General features: G+C 55.2%; 10 protein-coding genes across 10 annotated transcripts in view; 4 read left to right on the top strand and 6 right to left on the bottom strand.

Annotated features, from left to right (window-relative positions):
* The window catches only part of QBC33DRAFT_613772 (uncharacterized protein), a gene marked incomplete at its 3' end in the record, with an annotated part of 1,775 nt that extends 419 nt beyond the window's left edge, over positions 1 to 1,356 (top strand). Inside the window, exons 2-6 of the mRNA XM_060432559.1 lie at positions 158 to 291; positions 372 to 400; positions 435 to 554; positions 609 to 974; positions 1,051 to 1,356. Coding sequence (XP_060279546.1) covers positions 158 to 291; positions 372 to 400; positions 435 to 554; positions 609 to 974; positions 1,051 to 1,356 — 955 coding nt within the window. The remainder of the gene's footprint in view (positions 1 to 157; positions 292 to 371; positions 401 to 434; positions 555 to 608; positions 975 to 1,050) is intronic.
* A 361-nt stretch (positions 1,357 to 1,717) lies between these two features.
* On the bottom strand, positions 1,718 to 2,133 carry QBC33DRAFT_562885 (uncharacterized protein; the record flags this gene model as incomplete). Its single annotated transcript, XM_060430239.1, has 2 exons — positions 1,718 to 1,926; positions 2,007 to 2,133. The coding sequence occupies 2 exons, from the start codon at positions 2,131 to 2,133 to the stop codon at positions 1,718 to 1,720; spliced, it is 336 nt and encodes a 111-aa protein (XP_060279545.1).
* Positions 2,134 to 4,485: 2,352 nt separating this feature from the next.
* On the top strand, positions 4,486 to 10,220 carry QBC33DRAFT_622953 (ankyrin repeat-containing domain protein; the record flags this gene model as incomplete). The annotated part of the gene is made up of 12 exons (XM_060432864.1): positions 4,486 to 4,633; positions 4,709 to 6,993; positions 7,053 to 7,067; positions 7,133 to 7,292; positions 7,357 to 7,559; positions 7,620 to 8,252; positions 8,320 to 8,679; positions 8,741 to 8,893; positions 8,960 to 9,062; positions 9,124 to 9,261; positions 9,565 to 9,649; positions 9,828 to 10,220. The coding sequence occupies 12 exons, from the start codon at positions 4,486 to 4,488 to the stop codon at positions 10,075 to 10,077; spliced, it is 4,533 nt and encodes a 1,510-aa protein (XP_060279544.1). The 3' UTR covers positions 10,078 to 10,220.
* Positions 10,221 to 10,557: 337 nt separating this feature from the next.
* On the bottom strand, positions 10,558 to 11,763 carry QBC33DRAFT_549930 (uncharacterized protein). The gene has a single exon (XM_060429018.1). The coding sequence runs from the start codon at positions 11,683 to 11,685 to the stop codon at positions 10,981 to 10,983; it is 705 nt and encodes a 234-aa protein (XP_060279543.1). The 5' UTR covers positions 11,686 to 11,763; the 3' UTR covers positions 10,558 to 10,980.
* An 832-nt stretch (positions 11,764 to 12,595) lies between these two features.
* QBC33DRAFT_581107 (NAD(P)-binding domain protein) lies at positions 12,596 to 13,613 on the bottom strand (the record flags this gene model as incomplete). Its single annotated transcript, XM_060431244.1, has 3 exons — positions 12,596 to 12,797; positions 12,889 to 13,528; positions 13,568 to 13,613. 3 exons carry the CDS (start codon positions 13,611 to 13,613, stop codon positions 12,596 to 12,598), a joined length of 888 nt encoding a protein of 295 aa, XP_060279542.1.
* An 841-nt stretch (positions 13,614 to 14,454) lies between these two features.
* QBC33DRAFT_549929 (uncharacterized protein) lies at positions 14,455 to 14,850 on the bottom strand. The gene has a single exon (XM_060429017.1). The coding sequence runs from the start codon at positions 14,813 to 14,815 to the stop codon at positions 14,492 to 14,494; it is 324 nt and encodes a 107-aa protein (XP_060279541.1). The 5' UTR covers positions 14,816 to 14,850; the 3' UTR covers positions 14,455 to 14,491.
* A 107-nt stretch (positions 14,851 to 14,957) lies between these two features.
* QBC33DRAFT_598477 (uncharacterized protein) lies at positions 14,958 to 16,051 on the top strand (the record flags this gene model as incomplete). The annotated part of the gene is made up of 3 exons (XM_060431979.1): positions 14,958 to 15,233; positions 15,757 to 15,795; positions 15,886 to 16,051. The coding sequence occupies exons 1-3, from the start codon at positions 15,109 to 15,111 to the stop codon at positions 16,049 to 16,051; spliced, it is 330 nt and encodes a 109-aa protein (XP_060279540.1). The 5' UTR covers positions 14,958 to 15,108.
* A 370-nt stretch (positions 16,052 to 16,421) lies between these two features.
* Positions 16,422 to 17,008, top strand: QBC33DRAFT_622950 (EthD domain-containing protein; the record flags this gene model as incomplete). The annotated part of the gene is made up of 2 exons (XM_060432863.1): positions 16,422 to 16,565; positions 16,622 to 17,008. The coding sequence occupies 2 exons, from the start codon at positions 16,422 to 16,424 to the stop codon at positions 17,006 to 17,008; spliced, it is 531 nt and encodes a 176-aa protein (XP_060279539.1).
* Positions 17,009 to 19,766: 2,758 nt separating this feature from the next.
* Positions 19,767 to 20,820, bottom strand: QBC33DRAFT_581106 (glycoside hydrolase; the record flags this gene model as incomplete). Its single annotated transcript, XM_060431243.1, has 5 exons — positions 19,767 to 19,874; positions 19,961 to 20,309; positions 20,383 to 20,433; positions 20,493 to 20,555; positions 20,612 to 20,820. The coding sequence occupies 5 exons, from the start codon at positions 20,818 to 20,820 to the stop codon at positions 19,767 to 19,769; spliced, it is 780 nt and encodes a 259-aa protein (XP_060279538.1).
* A 1,278-nt stretch (positions 20,821 to 22,098) lies between these two features.
* On the bottom strand, positions 22,099 to 23,984 carry QBC33DRAFT_598473 (putative peroxisomal catalase; the record flags this gene model as incomplete). Its single annotated transcript, XM_060431978.1, has 2 exons — positions 22,099 to 23,736; positions 23,815 to 23,984. 2 exons carry the CDS (start codon positions 23,982 to 23,984, stop codon positions 22,119 to 22,121), a joined length of 1,788 nt encoding a protein of 595 aa, XP_060279537.1. The 3' UTR covers positions 22,099 to 22,118.
* Positions 23,985 to 24,331: the final 347 nt, after the last annotated feature.

The raw sequence follows: 24,331 nt of genomic DNA, 5'->3' as shown, positions 1-24,331 counted from the left end.
CGCCCCCTCCCCCCGCTCGCCCCCCCCCCCCCCCCCCCCCCCCCCCCCCCCCCCCCCCCCCCACAACCCCCCCCGGGGGGGGGGGGGGGGGGGGGGGGGGGGGGTGTGTTGAGTATCCAGCAATGTGGTGTGATGCGCTGACAGAGTGGACGGCCAGCCCCCAGTCCCTCATCACTCCTGCGAAACAGCATCCCGAGGTGGTCGTGCAGGGAGTGGCGGCCCGGGATCGCAAGAAGGCCGAGGCTTTCGCGAATAAGCACTGCATCCCTCAAGTCTTTGATAGTTACCAAGGTTCGTGACCCCCCTTCTCTAGTCTTGTCTCAATCCCATCGCATCACCCTCCACAGAACTAACTTGACGCGCACACGCAGCCCTGCTCGATGACCCCAACATCGACGCCGTCTACATCCCCCTCCCCAACTCGCTGCTTCGAGTGGGCCCTCAAAGCCCTCAGCAAGCGGAAACACGTCCTCCTCGAGAAGCCCGCCAAGTCCAACGCCATCGAGGCCGAGCGGCTGTTCCACTCCCCGCTCCTTTGGGGCCCCGAGGTGCCAGTGCTCCTCGAGGCGTCGCTCTTCCGCTTCCCGCCCAGCTGGCACCTTTGAGAGTCGGTCGTCGACCGGCCCAATATCGCGCATGTGGACGCCAAGATAATCATCCCGCGCGGCGTCATCGCTCGCGACGACATCCGCTGGGAGTACGGCGTTGCGGGCGGCGCCATGATGGACGTCATGTACCCGCTGGCGTGGGTGCGCGGGACCGTCGGCGCCGAGCCGCTCGAGTGCATGTCGTGCGAGACCGAGGCCTTTGGGAAGTGCGACTGGAAGTTCGACGCGCGCTGGATGTTTCCCAACGGCGTCACCGCCGAGACGCACGGGAATCTGCGGGCTGGCAACACCAAGGCTGGGTTCCCGCGCATCGAGGTTACCCACAAGCCCGTGCTCTTGCGCGACGCAAATTCCTCCGAGGGGCAGGTCAAGATGCGCACGAGGAAGGCCACGTATATCAAACCCCCTCGCCACGGCAGTGTACCACCGCATCGACATCGAGGATGAGTTCGTCATCTGCACGAAGGCGCCCGGCGGCGGCGGTGACGGGCCCGTCGCGAATACGTGGAAGGTCAAGGAGACCAAAAAGGCGTACACGTGGCAGGAGGCCGGTCTCGACCTTCCCGGCGAGGCCTACTGGAAGCCGTACCGGTGGCAGCTGGGCGCCTTCGTGGACCGCATCCGGGGACGGCCTGACACGGGAAAGTGGAGCACGGGGGAGGACAGTATCGCGCAGATGCGCGCGACAGACATGGCGTACGAGAAGTCTGGGCTGGGGCTGCGGCCGACAAGCACGTATCAGCCGTAGGGCTGGTCCTGATTCGGGCGGCTCGGTGGCAGCACGCACATGTATCCAGTTGGTGGCAATCAAGGATTCCTTACGGCGACTTTTCGGAGTTGCCCCGGACCGTACCTTCAAGCCCCCATGCAAGCAATCCTCCAGCAAAGTGTGCCTGCTTATATGGATGGTGGCACGGTGCTGTGCCCGGCTGTACACCTGGCCACCTTTCTCGGTGTAAGAGCCGTTAGCGTAGTTCCTCCGGAAGCGCCCACGCTGACGCCGATACCGAGATACATGACGCAGCTAACACGGGTGCTGTACGCCTGCAGCGCGGTGGCGAGACCGTCGCCCGATACGACGTCGCGGACGGAGCGAACGCCAGCGTTGATTATGACGTCGGCACGTCGACACCCGTCTCGGCGACGTGTTTCCGGAGCTCATTTCGCAGAGTGTTGCTGAAGATAGCATTTGCAGCCACCAGAATCACGGCGTCGCCCATCGGCTGGCAGAAAAGGACAATGGCCATTGCGGTGGGGATCTGGGGTGCTGGAACGAGGTTTTGTATCGAATTAAACTGGGACATGATTGCCAGAGTCGCTGTAGACAAGACGGCAGGTCGAGGAAGAATATAAATTAGGCCAGCGTCACAGGACCCAGGATCTACCACCGCGCAATACCCGTAACATAGTGGTGCTCGTGTCCTGTCGACACGCCAACCATCTTCGGGCTGCTCTTCTCGATATCATTCGGTGGACCAGGCTTGGAGGGTTCGGTGGCGTCCGCCTGTGCGGGCGTCTGGGCCATGGTGGTTGGTTGATCTGCGGCAGGTTCGCGCGCAGCCCCCAGTTCTCTCCCGTCACTCGCGTAATGTGTGCGATATTTTAAGCGAGTAAGTGTCGCTGTATAGAAGAGGCGGGGTAAGCGAACGAATGATGTGTTGCCAGCATCATTTTACACCATGTTCCCTCTTGGATCTCACAGCATCAAAATTTGACAAAGATATTCGGTATATCCGTTCAACCCGTTCGTGCTAGGCTGATACAAGCGATGGTGGTTCTATGGCTAGACGACACAGGCGTCCCATGCCCACTGGCGGTTTTCCCAGACCTAGCCCTCACAGACACTGTCCACCTCATGACCACAGTCAAGAACACAGAAGATTGGTCTAACTACGGCCACTTTGATCTCAATGGTCTCTGCAAAGAAGCAACCGCCTTTATCATCGCAAACTCAGACGACAAGCACGAACCCATCGCCAACGCCTTGTCTAAGTTCCTCGCCCTCGCGCACAAAGACGACCTCGCCATCCGCGGCGACCCCTCCGCCACAACCTGCTGCTACTTGAGCTCGTTGTTCTCGAAACCGAGACACGCAATTGCTTTGAGCGATTCCACCGTTAATAATGCGAGAACAAAGAGGCCCAGCCAATGCCATGTTCCTCGGTCGTCCTCCTCAGCCTCCTCGTCCTGTTCCCTCTCCACCTGCAAAGTGGACAGCTTTTATACACAATTAGGAGGAGTTATACATGATTTATGGGCGCTATGCCACGTCTCTTTCAAAGCTGGAGCTTGTCGTCGTGGGCCAAGACATCGTCAACAACAACCGCGTCGCTGTATGGTTACCTAGACATGGAGATGTCCAGCGTCCAAAAGCTGCCACCTGGGTTGAACCTCCAAGACAGCGAACACAAACGCCTAGTCTACCCGCATAGCACCGAAATGCTTTAGGGCGATCGCATCCTCCGTACACAGGGCGTTGCAGGGACAGAGTTCTCCTGCTAGATGAGGCAATCATCTACCGCAGATAGGGACATCGTTATGTTATTGGATTGTATTGCTTGAACTGCACACGGCAAAGCGCACCGTTCCTCCTCATTCTTGTCTCCAAATTAGACGCCTTCGCCGGCCTGCACGAGATACCCCGTAACACCAACACTGCTCGTGCGGTGCGAACATGCTCGGAAAAACTGAGGACTTCCTTCTGAACTGTGTCCAACATCCTCTAAAGCCCAAACAACGTCGCCGTCGTCGCTGTCCTGCGTGACGGCAAGACCCCTCCTAAGGCTCGCCCCCGGCCCCCGGGCTCCCTGCTTTCCGGTGGGGTGGGTTGTGTAGAGAGGATAAGAGGCGGCGGCGACGCCTATGGAACACGTCAGTCCTGACAGCGACGTTCCCGCTGGCGGTGCGGCTGGACAACACAGCGGCCAGCACGCAAGGCCGTCCAACGCCAAGGCCACATCAGACGGGTCTGCATTGATAACAGCATCTCAGTCGACATGCTGCAGGTAAAGTGCGCCTGCAGGATCTTACGCACAACATGAGCTTGTTGTTAGCCTCATCTTCCGTGTCTTCTAGGATGTGGGAGGGGTTGGGCATCTACGCAATGGCCACAGGAGCCCGGCGGCTGCTAATTGCTTCACCCTGTTTCCTTATGCATCGCACGGATAGCCGAGATGCGCCGTGTAACCCACAGATGCCTTTAAGAAATATTAGTTCCTCAGCTGCCAACCCTGACCAAAACAAGGCGGCCTGTTGATGGAACCATTTCCGCGGAGGGGCCCAAGGCAGTGTCCAAAATCGACAAACTGCACATTCCTGCCGAGTTTCCGAAACGACAGCCGCGTTACGCTCCTATTGCCTGTCACTGCATGGCGACTTCGCACTATTGGCTCTCATAATCTGACATGTTATAAAATATTACTTCCAACCAGCGCTCGCCAAGCCCCCTGAGCCTCAGCTGCGAAGTTGTCAGGCCGAAAACGGGACCGATCAATACCGTCTGCATTATCGGCCATCCAATGGAGAGGTGTATGAGCAGCCACTTTCTCAATTGTAGAAAAGGACCCAATCGTTTTATTTCAATTGACTGACCGGTTTCTACACGAACCCCCTCAAGTAATCCTAGCGTCAGCGGTCGAAAATGCTTTGCCAGCCAAGCATTGCGTGACTGTTCCTCCAACAAAAAACCACGACTGAGGAACTGCGGCACCAACCAACGTCCGAAGTCGATTTTTAGACCTGACGAGTACTCCCTCGACTCCCAAGATTAGCCCACCTTCCAATTTTTTTTATTTTTTTGATCCCCAGTTTCCCAATCTACTCGTAACCGCAAGCAACAGCGCTCCCAAAGGCCCAGCCCAGCACCTGTCTTGACAGGATGGAGGAGGATTCCCCTAGTCCGTCCAAGTCTGGCGCGCCAGACACAGCCATGTCCGTCCTCGAATGTGCCAAGGAAGGGGACTTGGATGGGCTGATTGAGCTCCTCAAAGACCCTGACGTCGACTTAAATGTCAAGGACGAGGAAGGTCAAACCCCGATCTCCTGGGCGGCAAGGAACGGCCACCCTAGGGTTGTTGAGCTTCTGGTTGGACACTCTGCAGATGTCAATGCCTCTGATGACTATTCACAAACGCCTTTGCACGAGGCTGTGTGGTCAGGCAACATCGAAACCGTACGCCTGCTTATCCAGGCGGGGGTCAGCTTGGATGCAAAGGATGACGACGGTCGAACACCAATATCTTGGGCAGCAGCGAAAGGCCACACCGAAATTGTCAATCTCCTCCTTGGAAAAACTCCGGATGCCGTCAACATCCTCGATAACACGTCAGAGGGGCCGTTGCACTGGGCTGCAAAAAACGGCGAAGTCGATGTAGTCAAGTTGCTTATCGAAAAAGGCGCGAATTTCGATCAGACAGACTTGGCATATCACCAGACACCGATATCTTGGGCGGCTGAGAATGGCCACACTGATGTTGTCAAGGAACTCGTCAACGCCGGGGCAAACATCAATATCCCCGACACTGAGAACCGACTTCCTCTGAACATAGCTTCCACCTATGACCATGTCGACGTCGTTCACTTTCTCCTTAGTCAAGTTAGCAAAGATGGTAGCTATGTCGATAAGTCCAGCAGGTCTCTGCTTTCGTGGGCTGCAGAGTATCCAAGCCCCCCAGAGAGGGTTGTTGAGAAACTTGTCTCTTCGCATGACGTGGAGTCCCAGGACGACATTGGACGCACGGCGCTACACTATGCAGCACGGGGGGGTCAAGTCGACTCAATTATAACCCTCCTCGACGCCGGAGCAAAAATCGACGCTGTGGATAAGTCTGGGGGACCGCCTCTCACCCTAGCTGCAAGGCAGGGCCACACAGCGTCCGCAAAGGTCCTGGTTGAGAAGGGGAGCAATGTCAATTTCCAAGACAACGACGGGTACACTGCACTCTTGAACGCGTCAAAAAATGGCCACTCAGAGTGTGTCGAATTTCTCCTCAGTCATGGTCCGAATCTGGAGCTCAAAGACAATACCTGGGGACAGTCAGCGCTGGCATGGGCCGCCGAGAACGGATATCTGGACGTGGTCAAGCTCCTGGTCGGCGCTGGCAGCGACATTCACTCCCGGGCTTTGAGTGGAAGGACGACAGTGGCATTTGCCGTGGAGCTCGATGGCCCAGATATGCTAGAGGTGATGATTGAGCACCCGAGCAAGGACACCAAGGACGGCCGGATTCGAACTCACGCCGCCGAAGAGGCTATCTGGTACAGCTGCTCGCCGGGATGCGATGAGGAAGCTGCCATTGGCAACGAAGCCTACCTTGAAGCGCTGGACAAGGACGGGAGAACAGTTCTGTCTTGGGCTGCGGAGAGAGGAGATATGGACGAGCTTCGAGTCTTGGGCACGAAGGATCTTAACTGGGACTTGCCCGATGACATCGGCCGTACACCTCTCTCCTGGGCAGCTGAGCGCGGGACCGCCGAAGCCGTCCATTTCCTTCTGGACGACCAACGCAAAGTTGCTATAGACTCCAAGGACGAGAATGACCGGACTCCACTTTCGTGGGCAGCGACCAACAAGACACAAGAAGCAAGGGAAATTGTAAAGGCTCTTCTGGAGTGGCCTGCTGCTGTCAACGTGGATGCGACGCACTCCAAATTTCGAGCGCCGGAAAAGAGTGGCAAAGCAGCTGGGAAGGCACCACTGCGGAAGGGTGCAATGGCCGACAGTAAGGACAGGAGTGGTCGAACACCACTATCATGGGCTGCCCAGTACGGTCACGTAGCAGTTGTTGAGGAACTGCTTGGCCGTGTTTCGTCCAAGATCAAGCCTACTGGCACTCATGCCGGTCCTAGGCAGGAAGAGCAAGTACAACTGAAACGGACTGAGCCTGACGAGAGAAAGGCTGTGACTGGAAAGCTAAAGGTCGCAAAACCCCAGGAAAGCCGAGGCAAAGACGACGGAGAAGGCGTGAGAATCAGAGTTCTGGTCGAAGTGGATTCTGTGGACAACGAAGAGCATACGCCGCTGTATTACGCTGCGATGAATCGACACGATCAGGCAGTAGGCGCTTTGCTTGACCACGGAGCGAACCCAAAGCGACGGTTCGGAGTGAGGACGCTGCTGCAACTTCTTAACGACAAAGATGGAACCTTCTCCGCCGTCAGGAACACCATTAAAAGAAAGAGCAAGGACGACAATCTGACAGAGCGTATCGAAGGAAGCGACAGTGTTGACAGCGAGTTCAAGGCCATGGTGGTTTACTTCCGAAAAGGAACCGAGGGCCCACTGCCCTACGACCTGCTGTCCGTTCAAAAGCTTCTTGATGAAAGGGAATCTGCGCCAACCGACCAAGTTCTTTGCTGCAAATGGCTACACCTGCCAGCCAACAACGTACGTTCTCTCTACCAATAGATGTGCTGTAACTTGTGTGAGGCTAACTGGGACTGAAGATGAGATGGGTTGAGGTATGTCTAGCTCGAACTAGGTCTACGACACGAGAACGCATACAGGCATCTACTCACACGGATAGATACTCATGGCCAAGCATTTTAGAACGGCCGGGGCTCAATATGAGATGCATTACAAGGATGTCCTAAACGAGACCTGGACCGGTCACCAGCATCGCACTGATACGAAATGGTCATACCATGCTCGATACATGCATCCCGACTGCCATTCGCTCACTCTGCGTAAGTTGAAAGAACCTAGCTTTACGCACCATATGACGAACTAAATTCTATTGTGTGACTACAGCTTCAGGAAAAAGACAGCCAAGGACAGAAACAAGAAGGGATAAGTTGACTAATGTAGCAGAGAAAGGTACCTTGGTCCAAGAGGAGACCTCGGACAAAGAAGGAGAGAAAAAGGCAGCAAAGCCACAGCATGATATGAAGGAGAATGCGATCAACCTAGATCAACAGCCAAGTAGCTTGCCTCTAAAAGGCTGTGTGCTATTCGTAAGATGAAAGATATCCATTCCTCGCTATCCCCCAGTCATTCCTAACACTGGTGTCAAGATGCCATTCCTACACTGGGAAATGAAAGAAGAACTAGACAAGCTCAAGAAGATCATGAAAGAGAAGAAGGACAAAAAAGATGGCCAATCTGCCAGCAGGATAAAAGGCACCGAGATGAGCGAAAAAACCACGCTGAACGGAACGGAAAAGCTCTACTGGATGTACCTTGACGAGGAACACCCCTTGCACCCCCGGCGGACGCTAGATCAATACTACTATCACAATCTTGACAATACCGATGAGCGAGATGCGGACCAAACGGTTTCGAGATATTTCCAGAAAAGACGCCACAACTCCGGAGTCAAGAGCCCCGGAGTCGAGACGAAGGAAGTCTTGACAATGGTGGACCAGCTTTGGATGTGGGTGCTTCCTCAATGCGGAAAGTCGCCTGCCACGGTCATCACGGCATTTCCGCAAAGGAGCAACAGAATTAGCGGAGAGAGGCAGAAACCCACGACTGCTCTGATGGATAACATTATCGCGAGGTACTTGGGTGCGATACCGCCGAGACACGGCTATGACTTGGCCCGGATGATTGCGGCGGAATGCTCGAGGATCTACTTTGACAGCGCAAGTGGTCGAGATGACTCGATACAGTTTTCGGACATATATTCCAAGTCAATCGCTGCTCTTGTACGTGCCGCTAACTAGTTAATCTTGTTGACACACATAGCAGTACTAACGACTCAAAATACTCCAGGCGGACCAAGAGACAAAACGCTTCCGCAAATTTCAACATGCAATCAAGCCGGCCGCCGAGACCTCAAGCGAGGTTGTGCCACACGATGAGGTTGTGAAGAAGCTCATCGATATCGTGGAAGACATCAAAGACTTGAGAATCATCAAGGATATACAGGATGAGCTCAACATGATGTTGTCCGTGTTTACCAAACAAACGGAGGTCTTCAAGGCAATGAGCAAGATCATCCAGGAGGAAGAGGCCCAGGCGACCTCCAGCGCCGGGGTAATCCTTGGCCTCGCATCTCCTCTCTCTGTTGCAGAGAGGAATATTCGCGAAGTTCAGGACTTGAGTAGGTTTGCTGAGAGGGTCTCCGACGCGGTACGTACTTGCCAAACTACCTGTCTTTACAGATCCTAGGGACTCATGAAATGTGTGACAGATAAAGCAGCTACTTGACCTCAAAAACAAGCAGGCAAATGTTATGGAGCAACACATGACGACTCACCTCATCACAGAGATTGTCAGCCTTAACAAGGCAACCGACAAACAAGGCAAGACTCTCATGGCCTTTACATTTATCACCATTGTGTTTGTACGTTTCCCCACCCCGTTGATGGTCTGGGGGACCGGATATGAAGATTAATACGACATGTCGTAGCTCCCTCTCTCTTTCATGACCAGCTTTCTTGCCATCAACATTGCCGAGTTTCCTCACAAGAACCCTGAGAGTCTCTCCCTCGCCTTCGTTGCTAAATATACGTGTAAGTACATTATTACCTTACACCCACATTCCTGTTTATATCTAACAAAATACGCAAACAGTCTCGATATCGATTGGGTTTACCATTCCCTGCGTCGTCCTTGCCTTCAATATGGCTCGCTTGAGCAAGCTATTCAAGAAGGCACTGAAGCTCTTCAATGGCCGAAGCCCGAAGACAAAGGTTGCGGATGAAGAAAAAGGTAAACAGCCTTCTCCTCCGGAAGATCCATCCCTGGTCCGACAGCAGCAACCACTTTTGCCAGAGGCCCCTCGCTCCTCTCTGGGAAGCGCACGTTCTCAAAGACCCCCGCCCCGAGATCAATCCACAGTCCTAGCGGCTCGGTGAACACATTCCCTACAACTTGCAGGTGCCTGCTGCAACTTGCCCGCCTTAGACAGATCTCATATCAACAACATGCGTTTGGCGCCTTGAGCACCATGCCCGCGAATCCCGGTGGTCCGTAATCTCTTGAGGAGGAGTTGCTTGCAGAGGTTAGCCTTAGCGTGGAACTACTTCATGGTTGTCTGGGTTGAGAACTTTGGGAGTCGGGGTACAGAGCCTGTTGGCTCGAAGGAGGAGAGAGGCTGGTAGGCTTTCCTATTGGAACGGAGTTAGTGTGGTTCTGTAGGTCAAATGATAATGATGGGGATTAGTGCGCATATCAAGACGAAGCTAATGTGACGTGTGCAAACAAGTCTGCTGACCGTGTAATGCGGGCAGATAGAGGAACTCGGATGGGAGGCAATAGGGCTGTTTAGCCCCCAGGTCACAGACAAAGGGGCTGAGGGATCGGAAGGTGCGCGAAGAAAAGGCAACCGAGAGGCCGAGGAGCAAGGCCCAGTCGCCAGACCAAGCAGTCAACATGTCTAGTCAGACAGCGGAGGCGCATCTGCGCGTCGGCGTGGGCGTAGCTATGCTTGTCGTGGAAGATGCCGATCAGCAGGGCCTCGAGCCGCTGGTCCGTGTCGCCGACCTCGTCGAGGAACCACAGGGGGCACGGCTTGTAGGCGTCTGAATCGTCATATGGCATGGTCTGAGAGCTGATGCTTCTCGTACAGCTCGGCAAGGTTGCGCCACGCCGCTAGAGAGCTGCCCGTTCAAGGCCGTGTGCATGGCAAGGAAGGGCCTTGTCGACATGCTCTGGTGTTCTTGTGTGATCTTTCAACACAAATCTCCCATTCTCTTGGCAGCAACAAGTGCCAGTGTTCGCGAAGATTCGCAAGAGCTCATGGAAGAGAATGAATGGCATTGCTTTCGAGCAAATCTTTTCTTATCGTGGATTTCTCTCCCGTCCCCCCACCCCCCACGTTCTCCCCCCTCCGGTCTCCCCCCCCTTCTTCTACCCGTCTATCTGGTTCTCATGAGCTTGAGACATTCTATGCAGTTTTCAATGCTAAGCGGACATATGGTGGGATCTACACAGTGTTTCCCTCCTTCAAGAATATACAGATTGACAGCTGGACCCAGCGTATCGCCTGACTGAAAATACCAGATCTGGGGTTCTTGATGCACCTCCAAGTCTTCATGACATCCTTGTAGAAAACCGCAGATGCACGCCTTGGTTAGGTAGATCTGCTTTTGGATGTCTCTGAGGAAATAAATCCAATAAGTGTTCCGTAGATAGACATTTTTCAAACACAGACACCGGAGAGTCTGTCGGTGCCGCACGAGAACTCGCATCATCTGGTGTCTGTCGCAGTCGATATGGCAGAGGCTCAACGACTTCAAATACTCCCAAGTAAAGCCTGGGGGGATGATTTGAAGGAGCGGGCAACTGCGAACTAGTTCCTCGGGCTCTGAGTCTCAATACTGGAATCCAATTTCGAGAGCGTCGAGCACTTTCAGTGCCGGAAGGCATTTTCGAAGAACACCTGTCCGCATCAGTTGGCGACATGCGCGGAAGTCGTCGCCGGAGGAGTCATCCAATGTCGCTACGTAACAGTCGTTGATGTCGAAACACAGGTTCTTGATATTTGCAAGAGGTGCAAGGAGAATTCCAAGAGCAGAGTCGTCGCGCAAGAGCAGAGTCGTCGCGGTCGAAGAAATGCCAGTCTAGGTCGCGGACCACGAGAGTCCTCAGTCGGATTTCTTGACCTGCCTGATTGAGGACACGCAGTAGCGTATCCAAATGTTGAGGCCTAGCGCGCTCAAATGCCCAGGGCGATATATAATCGTCGTCGCGGTGACCGAAGTTCAAGGTAATATGTCGGAGTCTGGGAAATCTGGGGAGGGCGTGAAGACATGTGTCATAGTCGTATCCCGCTTCCAATATTGCTACCTGACCGCGGACGAGGGCGCCATACTTTAGGTATGATTCCCAGAGCGATTCATAGGGGTTGTAGTCAAGAATTTCCCGGTACTCGGCATAGGACATCTTTGGTTGTTTCCCAGTTAATGGCCAATATTCCCATGATCGGACATTGACGGCGACATTCTCGCATTGGGAGAGGGATCTGAGTTTCGCCAGACTTGCCGGGGTCAGGTCTGTATAGACGTTGGGGCAGAGATATCGTGAGCCGAGTTGTGCAAAGGTTTTGCAAACGAGACGGACGCGGCAGATGTCGGCGGTGCTCAGGAATGAAAATACCTGATCAAAGGTCTCCAGTGGAAACTTGTCGACCATTGCGGCCTTTGTCGCAAGCCCCGGGATCGTGGGCAAATGTCGGTTGAAACAGCAGTCTCAAGGCCGGCTTTTGTATCCCGATTGACGTGTTGAATGTTGTCAGATGGAGCCGCAGATTGCAATCTCTCTTCACTTATCACGTGTTGATGAAGACCCAATAACAATTCAAGGCACAGAACGGAACCCAACAGAGCAAATCCCTGACTGGCTTATTGAGGTCCATGCGCAACCCCTTTTTTAGGTTTTCAGCTGTTAGTTTGGAGTTGCCTGATCGAGCTCTTCCTTAGCTCTATTGGGAATCTCGAGGGCCCTGTTGGTGGCATGCTAAGGGTGACAAGTCCTCGCCATAATCAGCCAAGACATAACCGCAGGGGTCTGGCTGGCAAAAATCAGTTGTTAGTCTTTCAGGCTCAGATTCAGCAGGCTCTCTCTTGCAGTGACAGCCGACGGCCGGAAGCCTAAGGATGACAAGGCCGCCAGCAGGTAATTAGTCTGCCGTTCGGCCACATGCCAGAATGGAGCTTCATGTCTGGGAAGTATCGCGTGAACTGCTGCAGTTGGTCTGGCAGCATATCTTGTAGCAAAGAAATGTCTGTACCAGCTAGGAGATGACGGCCTGAGGCCCACGTGAAGACATAGTCGTCGGACGCATTGACCGTTGTTTTCAGCTCCGTCGCCTCGCTATTGCCCCTTTTTGGCGGCGCATCATCGTTCTTCCTTCTGTTGAGGAGCAACAACTTACTAGAAAGATTCTCTGCTAGCTGACAAAGACTTTTGCTTCTTCGGTGCTTGCCAAGCAGCAGTTCCTAAGCTGCAGATAGCAAATAAGGCAGTTGGATTAGAGACTAAAGCACTTCGAGGTTCGCATCCCTATAAGTCTCTTTCCATCGAGTTCTGGTTGAGCCTAACCTCAACATACCTGTCCACCATCTACCGTGACAATAGATCCTGTCATGAACGAAGACTCGTCACTCAACAAAAATGCCACCGTCTTGGCAATCTCCTCTGCAGTTCCTTTCCTCCCAAGTGCCTGGTGGTATTTAATCAGCGCCGCCGTGCCGGATTCCATTGCTACCGGAAGAGTCTGCACCATAGGCGTATCGATGACGCCGCTAGTACCGGCAAACAGAATTAAAAAGGTCAGCAGCAGCTTTGGATAAAGAACAAACGGACGCAGGTAGCAGTCCGCCGGATCTAACTCACGGGGCTATCGCATTGACCCTAATACCCTCCCTCCCCACCTCCTTAGCCGCGCTCCTTGATAGCCCGACGACGCCGTGTTTGGCAGCCGTGTAGTTGGCGTTCTTCGCGTTCCCCTCGAGCCCGGCCGTGCTCGCCGCGTTGACGATGCTGCCGCCCCCGCCCAGGCGCCTCATGGCCCGCAGCTGCGCCCGCACCGCGTAGAAGACCCCCGTGAGGTTGACGTCGGTCACGAGGCCCCACTCTTCGTCGGACAGCTGAGTCACGTCGTGCGCGCCGATGTGTTTCCCGACGATCCCCGCCAGATTGGCGGCGCCGTCCAGCGCGCCGAACCGCGCCACCGTCGCATCGATCCACCTGTCTACCTGCTGGCTGGACCTGACGTCGGTGACGGTGGCGAGGATGCCGGGTTCGTCCTCTCCGCTGGTGCTGCTGGTGCTTCCTTGCTCCTGCTCGGTTGAGGGTGGGGGACATCTTCGTATTATCTCCACTGCGGCATCGAGCGCCTCGCTGCGGATGTCTGTGACCGACAGCCGGGCTCCCATGGAGTACAGATGCTTGGCTGTTGCGAGGCCGATTCCCGAAGCCGCGCCGGATATGGCGACGGTTTTGCCCCGCAGAGATGAGTAAGAGGCTCTCTGGTCTCGGGAGCGAAGTATTGGAGCTAGTATCGCCCTGTTACCGGCCCGGGTAAGAGACCCAGACATTCGGAGTGGTAGCCCTGTCATTGTGGCAACGATGCAGAGTACTGTGCAATCAGCCCTCTTATCAGCTAATTACAGCGTGTATTTTAGACATCCCAGATTCCCTTCGTCTGGTCAGATGGGTGCCGCTACGCTTATATTAGTGTCTGTTTGGAGCTTTTCCAGCGGTTAACATTATCCTAGACACTAAGGTGGGGCTTGTCTACCTACCACTTAACCCTCTGCTATGCGTAGAGCTTAGCCAACCTCCGCTTCTGCGGCGGTTGAATTGGCCTACAATCTTGAGGTGAGCGATCGCGGAATACAGAACGGTATTGAATAAGAAGTTGCTGTAGCATTCTTTGTATGGTGGGTCAGTGACTAGGTACTTCCCCGGAGTGGAAGAGACCCTTTAACAATCTTCTGTCCTCTACCTCCTTGATTTTAACTAATTACACCTTGATTCCCACCTGGCCGATCGGCACCTTGTCCGACGAGGCCTTCAAGTCCGTATTCAGCGGGTTAAGACCCTGCCTAAAGGAATTATCCGGGTCGTTGAGCCCATGCGCCTCTGGCCTCATGTCGAAGCTAGTCGTCCCTGCGCATGTCGCGCGCATACTTGCCGAGATAGCTGCCGCCGCCGATGGCGCGGTGCATGACGGCGGTGTTGTCCCACATGATGAGGTCGCCGTCGTCGACGCCGCGTTGCGCGGCCAGCCTCACGTCCTCGACGCTCTGGACGCCCTTGATGACGTTTTTCCTGCGTCACTCTTTCCGGATCCATGCCAAGTCGTCCCAGCTCACAGTCTGGGAGAGCACGCTGGGCGGAGCACGCTGGGCGGTGCACGCCCTGTTTCTACCTCCTCGGGAAGTCCGTGGAATTGTCGGCAGGACCAGCCTCCAGCATCTCTCTGGCGGCGAGTCTACGGTCTGCCGTGCGTTTGCCGATGACGGGGGTATCGACTGTGATGAAGAGTCCATCGTAGCCGAGCGCTCGGATCCGGCGCAGAAGATTTAACCGTCACGTCGACTCGGGAGTGGACGTATAGCTGGAAGAACAGGTTGGCAGGCGGTATGGCGGAATTCGAGTTTGCAGCCACCGATTTCTGCTCGGAGATGAAACATTGCATGATCTTCTCGTAAAGCTTACTTATTGCAGTGCTGACACAGTAGGGGATCCCACACCAAGTACTTGCGCGAGCAAAGACAAATTCTCCGTCGGGATGGGCGGTCCCCACAAGCCCCATTGGGGGGATGAAGAAGGGATAGCGGCAGTCATGGGAGAGCATACTCACCGACGTGCTGATGCTAGATACATTTCTCAGCACCCGCGGTCGGAAAGAGAGAGCCGACCAAGGACTTGGGCATGATAATAACGGCTGTGCATGACTGGACTCGGTCGCTGAGGATGAGACATAGGTATACGCTCTCTCGGATAAGAGCGGTCTTGCAACGTCATGGAGGTCACCAAGTGTCACGCACGTCGTCAGATCGGGATTGTTGTCTTGGCCGCTGCCGTGTCTAGGTCGCTTGACCCATCATGGCCCTCGGTGCGAGCGAGACTGGACAGGTCACCCTGCAATGGACCCAAGCATCTGTCTGTATAAATAGCGGCTTAGCATATCTTGTCAAGCGTTGTCGGGGAGGACTGGCCTGGAAAGTAGCGTAAGCCTTTTGGCAGATGGTCTAGGAGAGCTTGGGTGGTGTGGACCTCATGGAAAGCGGTCGAAGCATCCTATATTGCATTGCACCTTCAACAATGCAAAGAGCAATTGATACGTGAACTGGAGAGAGGACTCACCACTCCAGCATATTTCAGGAGCACAGCAGGTCCTCCGGGGTGTGAATTGAGAAACGACGTCACATCGTAGATGGTGTGGTCGATGACAATCCAGCAGGATTTTCTTGTCCGATGCTTTGACACTTCCGTTCCGTCCATTCTTCAGATACGGAGACGGTTTGAGGGATTTGGGCGACTGGGAACTAATTAGTTCTAGGTTGGAGAAACCGTCGAACACAACAATGAGTGGCAAAGGCAAAATCGACAGATATCCAGCTTGGGGTAAAAGAAAGAGAAACTAATGCTGCTGTCGTGCCAGAGTAGGCTCCTGTAGCCTATGGCATGCATCATCCGCAGGCTGTTACGACGCCAATTGTAGCCTAAGACAAACCATCGCCCTCCCCCCAGAGTCCCCGGCCGGCCCAACAGCGAGGTCATCTCCTTGAGGTATGTTGGAGGGCACCACCTTCACCACCTTCTCTTTTTGTTTCTGGTTCAAACATTCTAATTGGACTAACATTTGTGTCTATTTTTCAGTCTCCCCTACGACGTGCCCGGTCCGGCGCTGTTAAAGCGCAAGGACTTCAAACACAAAATTATCAAGTACGGACCCGGCATCTTCGACGAGACTTTGAATTCAACCCTCAGTCTAGCAGCCAACGGGACGGTTTCCGGCACGTATGCAGTACAGAAAGCCCAGTAAAACATGACAGCTCTGAGAAGTAAGGAATGCCCACTCTCTAACAAAGTTACATGCAGATGGCGCACCCAAAGTCCAGGCTCTTCTACAACGGCGTAAGGGTCTCTCTCCCCTGCAGCTAGAACTATCACCACTTCTACCCGATAACAGAGATAGTAGGGACAGAGACTGACGCGGCAACGACTCTGTGGGTTTGGAATGGAGACTTTCTGTACAGAAGTAGTTAAGATTTAGCGGATGTTGCTTTCCACTAATTTTCGGGTAACATTATGCGCAATTTGTTAGTAATTAGATGTATAAAGTACCTCCTGCCAACCCCTTGTCACTCCACCTGCAAGACAGTAACAAATAATAGTTGGCGGATATAGTGAAAATGGCGAAGGTCTACCGCATAACCACGTTTTTCAAGAAGCGTGCCGACCTTACGGAGGATCAATTTTACGACCACTGGGGAAATGTCCATGGCCCGCTCGTCATCCCATGGGCAATGAAATATGGGTTTCTTGAATATACCCAAGTGAGCCCATTTCCCTGATAATTGTAAGAAGGGTCTGAAGCTAAGAAAAGTTACAGTACCAGACTCCCGCCGAACTACGTCAGATATTCGCCTCGCGGATGGACCCGACGTTCAGCGCGGCGATCCCATTCAATGCCGCAGCGGATTTCTACATCGACAGCTACGAGCGCTTCCTCGCGGCGTTCTCGGACCCGTATTACATAGAGGTGATCGAGCCGGACGAGCGCAACTTCGTCGACAAGGGCCAGCTGGACAAAGACCAGAGCGACGAGGGTGGAGAAGGGCTAGCAGGGAAAAAGACGGTTGTTCGGGCGATGAGCACGCTGGGCTACTGCAGGTCAATGATTCGGGACGGTAAAGCTGCTGTCGAAGTTGAGGACCGGGTTTGGAACAAGTTTACTCAATATCAGCAGAATCAGGTTAAGGAGGCTGAGCGGGATTAAAATTCGCGAAGTATTAAAATACCACGAAATCCTTAAACTCAGCAGTAAGCATTTTTTTCCTCGTCTCCCCTCCCAAACAACCTGCCACTCCCGCGCCGATATGGCGGGCGAAGAGGCCAGATGTAAGCTGGCCCATTTTTGTTTCAGCACCGACCAGGCAGTCCAGCCAGCCTCCATACTCCTCATCTGAGGTGTATATGCCGAACACCAACTGCCGCCACACGATCGCCGAGATGGCGCCCACGATCGCTCCGATCAGGTTCAGTGCTGAGCCGCCGATGAAGAACCACCAGTGGCCGAACAAGTCCAAGAGCCGCCCCGCCAAGGTTTGGAAGGCGGCCAACGGGAAAGTGTAGGCGAGTCGGGGCCGATGTCTTGGTTGATGAGGGTGAGAAGCGGGGAAAATTACCAGAAGTTGAATAACCTAGCGCCAGCCTACTGCCGCTGCACCTTGGCTCCCTTTAGACTCTCAACTATGGTTGTGGATTCCCGCATCTCTCCACATCACCCCTCATTAACTAGGTTGCCCGGGAAATTCCAACGAGTCCTCCACAAGCTCGTCGAAAACTAGCAAAATTTATCGCCCCCCCGGCAGCGCGGGCTTCGACTGGGGTCCTGATCGACACGGAGCACTCGCCGCTGTCGGCGACCGCGCTGGTGCACGCCGTGGCGGCCGCCTCGCACCCTCGCGCCTCGTGGCGCGTCCCCTCCCACGCCGTCGAGTCACGTCAAGTGGGGCCCCGTTCGACAGCGGCGTCGTCGTGCCCATGGTCCAGTCCGCCGCCGATGAGGCGCGCCGGATCGTCCGCCACGCCAGGTACCCGCCCCAGGGTACCCGCCCCAGGGTACCCGCCCCAGGGTACCCGCCCCAGGGGTAGCGGAGCTTCGGGCCGTTCCACGCGCCGTATGCGGATTTCGGGGCCGGGGGCGGGGTGGACAGGTACTTCAGCCAGACGGCTCGGGACGTCGCCGTCGTCCCCATGATCGAGTCGGTATTGGGCGTTGAGAATACGGAGGCGTCCCGGGGCTGAGGGACGCGTTCGTCGGCCCCGTCGATCTCCGGCTGCCCATGGGCTTCAGCTCCGGCGCCCACGGCGAGGAGGACGGGTACTCGCCGCGCTGGAGAAGATAGCGGCTGCCGACGGGCGTATGGGGCTTCCCGTCGGCATGTCCGTGGCCGACGCGGGCCTGCTGGCCTGCTTGAAAGAGATGGGGTGTTTCCTTCCTGCTCGGCGGCGATGTTATGGCGGCGGGATTGCGCAGGGCAGAACAGACGCTGTTTGCGGCAAAGTTGTAATTTAGGGACGGGCAATGCATATATCTTCATCAGGTGACGATAATATCCTCCCAATCTACTGTCAGACCAGGATTCGGCCTGAGAATTGGCAATGCCCAGCGAATAACGTTGAAGTCGTCGGGCACTATTATAGATCGACGAGTAGCAGCCGTCGCCGAGTCGGAAGCAGTGTGGGTGGTGGTCGGGGCGGATAGTGTAAGATTTGCCTCAAAGTCCGGCTGCAGCAGCTCATGGCGGTCACTGTCGTCGTAGCAGGCACCACGCCTCGCCGTGTTTTCGCCCGATACCTGGTGGTTCGTGACATCCCATGTTTGCACGGGTGATATCTCGTTTTCGCGAGCTAGAGAGAAATGGTCGTCGTCGCCCTCGCCCCCTCCATCTGTCGCATGAAGAGTTGAAGATCTCGAGTTGTCGATTTGTGGCTGCTAACTGCCGACTCGAATGTCTTGGACATTTCTTTCAGAGTCCTGCTCAGGCTTTGCAGATGTGCAACTGCCTCGACAGCTTCATCAACCGGTAACGTGTCGATCCACCTCGTCAGGGTTTTAGCGGCGAGAGTAGCCCATTGCACCCCAGTGCACTGTAACGTCCAGATGTCTTCCCTTCGTCGAAAGCTCTCAAATAGTTTGGCAATGCGGGTAGCCGAGGTCGTAAGAATGGCTCGAGATTGTGATCGTGCCAGGGTTGATTTACTCGTTGATGGAGCAGTGGGTCCTGGTTGGTGGTGATCGCTGACCGGAAATCCTCGGTGGAGATGCAGGACAATCCGGGTTATGTTTAGATGCAGATGTAGGACGAAGAGGAAGTGATAGGAATCTTGTCCCCCGACTGGTCCTCGCCTCGTTTTCTCTAGAAGGCCTCCGAACCACTGCTTCAGTCTCGCATCGAATCGGTCAATGATACCAAGCATGGCATTCTGGGAGGGGCGAGATGACAGAGGTGAGCCATACAAGGCATCGGTCGCTTCTCGAGCCAACCCCATCAGATCAAGCAGCGATTCATCGACTTGGCTCTCAAAGCTGGGTATCTCATCAGCTTGAGCGTTAGAATGGGATAGAAAGGTTACGCTCCATTTTACATGATAAAATGGGAATGGCTTGAGTTATTCTTAGAACACAATCCTGAGGACATGTGTCATTGCAGGCTCTTGCTACACATAATTAGTGTGCATGTAACGGGTAGGTCCCGGGTAGGCAGCTGGACAGTAGCACGGCAGTGATCGGTCTGGGCGACTTAGACGAGACGAGGTGGCTATTTGGCACGGGTTCTAGGTTCTAACTGAGAGTGGGCAAATTGGATACGGAATTGTCTCAAGCACTCCCGCAGCCAACACTTCAATTGAAGCCTGCCTTCGTAAACCTTCGGGCACGCGGCCCAGTCCTTTAACTCGGGACTGATGCGCAACGCCAACAAGGAGGGCCCCGCGGGGATCTGCGCGAGCCAGGCAGTCGGGTCGACCTCTTATGGGCCGGCACGATTTGCATTCGGTGCAGCCTCACTCCATACCGGGCCGCCCGGGGCGACGTAGTCAACCTGGCCTTGTTGAATCTTCCAGAGGGCAGTGAGAATCTGGACGCGTGTCAGCACACTCCGCACTCGTGCATTCCAAGCCCAATTGCCAACGCAACAAGTCTCATTCACGAATCTGCACTTACTCCCTTTGTATCATCAGGGTTGTACGCGCCCGGCAGCGCTATGCCGCTGGGCAGTTGGGTCGTGCCACCAGCTGTGACGCGGATCTGCGTGCAACTCGGGTAGAACTGGGCGCCCATGCGCGTCTCAGCCACGTGCAGGCCCAGGATCTCGTGCCGCAGCAGGTATTCACCGGGGGCCAGCTTCGGCGGGATTGTCACTGTCCACTTGGCGCCCTGCTCGCGCAGCAGATCGGATGCCCACGGAGGGTTCGCGGACGGGTTGTACGACAGCTGGTCGATCTTGACCCACACAGCACCCGTGTCGCCTTTGAAGGACATGCAGTCGTTGTTGGTGCAGTGCGCGAGATAGCTGTGTTCCGTATGTGTGCCTCGTTAGCTGCCGTGAATGCTGCATTCGTGGATGGATGGATGGATGGACGTACGTAAATACCGGGCCACTGTGTGCGCTATTCCACTGGTCCCATAGAAACTCGCTGGACGCAAAGTTAGTAAAGTACATGTAGCCCAAGTTGAGAGAAGACCAGTCTTGTACACGTTGTCGCCAGCCTTGAGCTCAATAATTCCCTGAGCAGGTATGTTTCCTCCGACGTTGCAACTAACACGCCACGTTAGTTCATGCTTATACCATGTGTTATAGATAGGTACCCATACGTTATGTCCTTGCTTGTGAAATCGGGTACAGGGCCATTGTCCTTGATCTTCCGGGCATACCGGACAGGAGCTGGGGTGAGGTAGTCGTCTGAGCCAACCTGCCAGGCAGGATAGATTGTACCACCAACTCCTATGTTCTTGAGATAGCCATGGCTGGCCACGAGGCTTGCGGCACCGAGGAGCGAGGCTGTGAGCGCAAGGCGAACCATACTGACGATGTGACAGGTGTGCTGGTTCAAAAAGCTAGACGAGGAAAAGTCGTTGAACTAGTTCCAGGATAAGATGGAAGATTCATACAGGTTCTGGTTCGGCAACCACTCTATATATAAAACTGTGCAATAGTATTCATTCTAGAAATCGCGGCAATACTCTTGGCTTCTGCAGCCAAGCCTGGGGTTATGCCAGTCACGCGACGTGCCGGACAGTGTAATGGTGGGTTGGCTTTAATACTTCATAGTATAGAGAGTGTCGTTGATTGGCGAGAGGGTACTCAACGCTGCGACCGGAAGCCCAGAATCCGCAGGCGGTAATTAGTTCTGCAATATCAGTTACCCGGTTCTATGTCTCAACCGCGGAGCATGAACGCCCGTGAGTTGAGTAGGACCACCACACCATAGACTTTTCGTCGCGGACCAAATGCAACTACCCGTGGAATTTCCAAAGAAGACGAAGAGACTAACGTTAAAAATCTAATTATTTCCTCGATGCCATCAAATCTTGTCTTTCCAACAGGAAGACCGCTGACATTTGTACGTATTTCTTCAACAGGGCAACGTGCTCTGACCCCTAATCGCCGGTTACTTCGCCGTGCCGTCCATCCCGCGTTATAAACTCCAATTTATCGCCACATTAAATGCATTAGAAGTGCGTAGTTCTTTAGTTGCATAACAGTTCAAAGCCAGTTGCTCCGGGGTTGTTGGGCGCTATAGTGGTAGAGCACGGGTCGGCACTTAGTGCCGGAACTGCGGGTTAGTTCTTGTTGCACAACGTAAGGGGGTAGGTAAGATCCGGGTAGGCAGCTGGACGGTAGCACGGAACCGGCCGACATGTAATTATGAGGTAACCAATAGGCACGGGGGTTTGGTCGTCGTGCAGGTGGCGACTGCTGGGACGCACCTGTGGCTTGCCTTCCTGGCGGTCTGCTCGACCGCCGAGGTCCGGGCGACATCTGTTGCCGACGAGGGCATGCACCTCGCTGCCGCCTTCTAGATGGCACGGTTCGCCCACGTAGTGGGCGCGCTGTGGTCCGCCGACGTCGACACCTGTGGCTCACTTCGGGCGGCTTCTACGCCGAACTCGTCGCCGCCCCGCACAGTGGTGGCGGCGGCGGCAAGGGTGTCACAGGAACGGCCGTGGCAGAGGTGATGGTGAGAGCACCGTTGGTTCACTTTGGAGCTTGTGACGGGAAATCATTGACGGCACTGAGGTTCGAAAATTGTAAGATTGAGGTACAATAACAAAACAAGAACGGCTAATTTCGTTGGGTTCTCTCTCACAATACATGATTCTACAATCTAGCCTCGCTTGCGAGGGTATGTGTTCCATATGACAGACCACCATTGTTATCCGACGCCGCCTTCCCAACCGTCAACGCAACCCCATTAGCAGGCCTCAAGCCCGCATCCTTTGCCATGCCATTATGGGTCCCATTGAACCGCAAACCCGCGATCCCCTGGTAGCCCCGCACGCCCGTCGCCTTCTCCAGCCGGGCGGCGATGTCGGGGTCGACCTCATAGAAGATTGCGATCTGGCGCCTGATGATCTCCTGCTCGCGGCACGTCGCCATCATGCGGCTCGTGTTGCCGATGAACCGCTGGCGCGCACCTTCGTCCCACACGCGCCGCCACAGCGCACCCGGGGCGGCGAAGTCCTCGGGCCGGATCTCCGACAGGAAGGTGACGGCGCGCCCGACGAAGTGGCCGTGGGTCCGGTCGTGGTCGACGGTGCGCGGCCGGCACCGCACCGGGTCGATGCTGCTGAGGTAGTTGGGGCGGGCGCCCTGGTTGAAGATGGCCATGGCGCCGTCGCGCTGGAAGCTGGCGGTCGGGACGGCGGTGGGGCGCGGGGCATTGACGGGGAGTTGCTGGTAGTTGACGCCCAGGCGGTGGCGGTGGGTGTCCGGGTAGCTGAACAGGCGGCTCTGCAGGACCGGGTCGGCCGAGGGCTCGATGCCGGGGACCATGTGGGATGGGTTGAAGGCCGCCTGCTCGATCTCGGCGAAGTAGTTGACGGCGTTCTCGTTGAGCGTGATCTCGCCCACCTTGAACAGCGGGAACTGCTGGTGCGGCCACACGTGCGTGAGGTCCAGCACATTGATCTTCTGCGTCTCCCAGAGCCGCTCGGCCTGCTGCGCCGTCATGGTCTGCAGCTCGACGCTCCACCGCGGGAAGTCGCCGCCGGCGATGGCCTCGTAGAGATCCCGTTGCGCGTAGTCGGGGGAGCGCGGATTGTGGGCCAGGTCGTCGTCGGTGAGGAAGGCGGTGCCTTGCATGCTCTTGAGGTGGATCTGGCAGTACACCCAGCCTCCGTCCTTGTTGATGAGCTTGAGCGTGTGGCCCGAGTAGCCGTGCATCTTTCGGTAGCCGTCGGGGATGCCTCGGTCGCCCATCAGGATCATCAGCTGGTGCACCGACTCCGGGTTGTGGCAGAAATAGTCCCAGAACATGGTCGAATCATCGCCGGGCGTCAGATGGGTTGAGGGATGGCGCTTTTGGGTGTGGATGAAGTGGGGGAACTTGGCAGGGTCACGGACGAAGAAGACAGGCGTGTTGTTGGCCACAAGATCCCAGTTGCCCTCGTCGGTGCGGAACTTTACGGCGAATCCGCGCGGATCGCGAGCGCAGTCGTGAGAGCCAGCCTCGCCGCCGACGGTGCTGAACCGGACTGTGATGGGGCATCTCCTCCCCTTGGAGCTGAAGAGGTCGGCTACTGTCAAGTCGGGAATTGGGTTGGTGCACTCGAAGAACCCGTGTGCCCCGGAGCCCTTGGCGTGCACGACACGCTCGGGGATGCGTTCACGGTCGAAGTGGGCAAGAAGATCGATCAGGTGGAAGTCTTGCAGCAAGAGCGGTCCGTTCTCGCCACATCGCTGTGCTTCGTAGGGATGCGCCACAGGAGCTCCATTGCTGCAGTAGCACGAAGTGTATCCATTAGTTAAAGGAGTCGACTTCCGGCAGATGGTTGTTCTTGTTGGGTTAACTCACCTTGTGGTGTAGACGGCCTGGCTAGATGGTGCCTGACGGTCGCGTTCATACGAGGAGAGATAGTCGGTTGCATGCTGACGGAAGGACGGGGCGTGGCGGTCGCGTTCATGAGAAGAAAGATGGTCGGTTACATGCCTATTGAAGGACGCTACGTAATCTTGGGAAGCCATGGCTGGACAACTTCGTCTGGTATAGCGAACGGGGCTAAAGAAAATGTAAGAAACAAACACACAAAAAAAGGACCCAAAAAGGGGAAATAGAGGAGAACCAGGATAAACAGCTATATGCCTTGCCTCTTATTTGTCAAGTGCGGGCAGACCAAGGAAATCATTTTTGGAGAGTGCGATGTGTAATTATGTGACTAAAGCGAGGCTGTCTTTCCCAGCAAGGTACGGATCCCTATTTTGGCCAAATCTGGTGAAAAATGCACCCCACAGTTTACCCCTCAGTCTCTACCCTTCCCTGAAGAGGAAAAAGAATTAGGTGCTAGTAATGCCGTGGCGTGCAAAATCTCAAC

This window comes from Phialemonium atrogriseum, assembly GCF_030411735.1.
Source record: "Phialemonium atrogriseum strain 8032-3 unplaced genomic scaffold QBC33scaffold_32, whole genome shotgun sequence".
Lineage (NCBI taxonomy): Eukaryota > Fungi > Ascomycota > Sordariomycetes > Cephalothecales > Cephalothecaceae > Phialemonium > Phialemonium atrogriseum.
Note: the sequence above shows the minus strand (reverse complement) of the source record. Positions and strands in the feature narration are given on the sequence as shown.

Coding starts and splice junctions, on each gene's coding strand:
- QBC33DRAFT_549930 (XM_060429018.1), bottom strand. CDS start 11,685: ATGGTCGACAAGTTTCCACTGGAGACCTTTGATCAGGTATTTTCATTC.
- QBC33DRAFT_549929 (XM_060429017.1), bottom strand. CDS start 14,815: ATGGGGCTTGTGGGGACCGCCCATCCCGACGGAGAATTTGTCTTTGCT.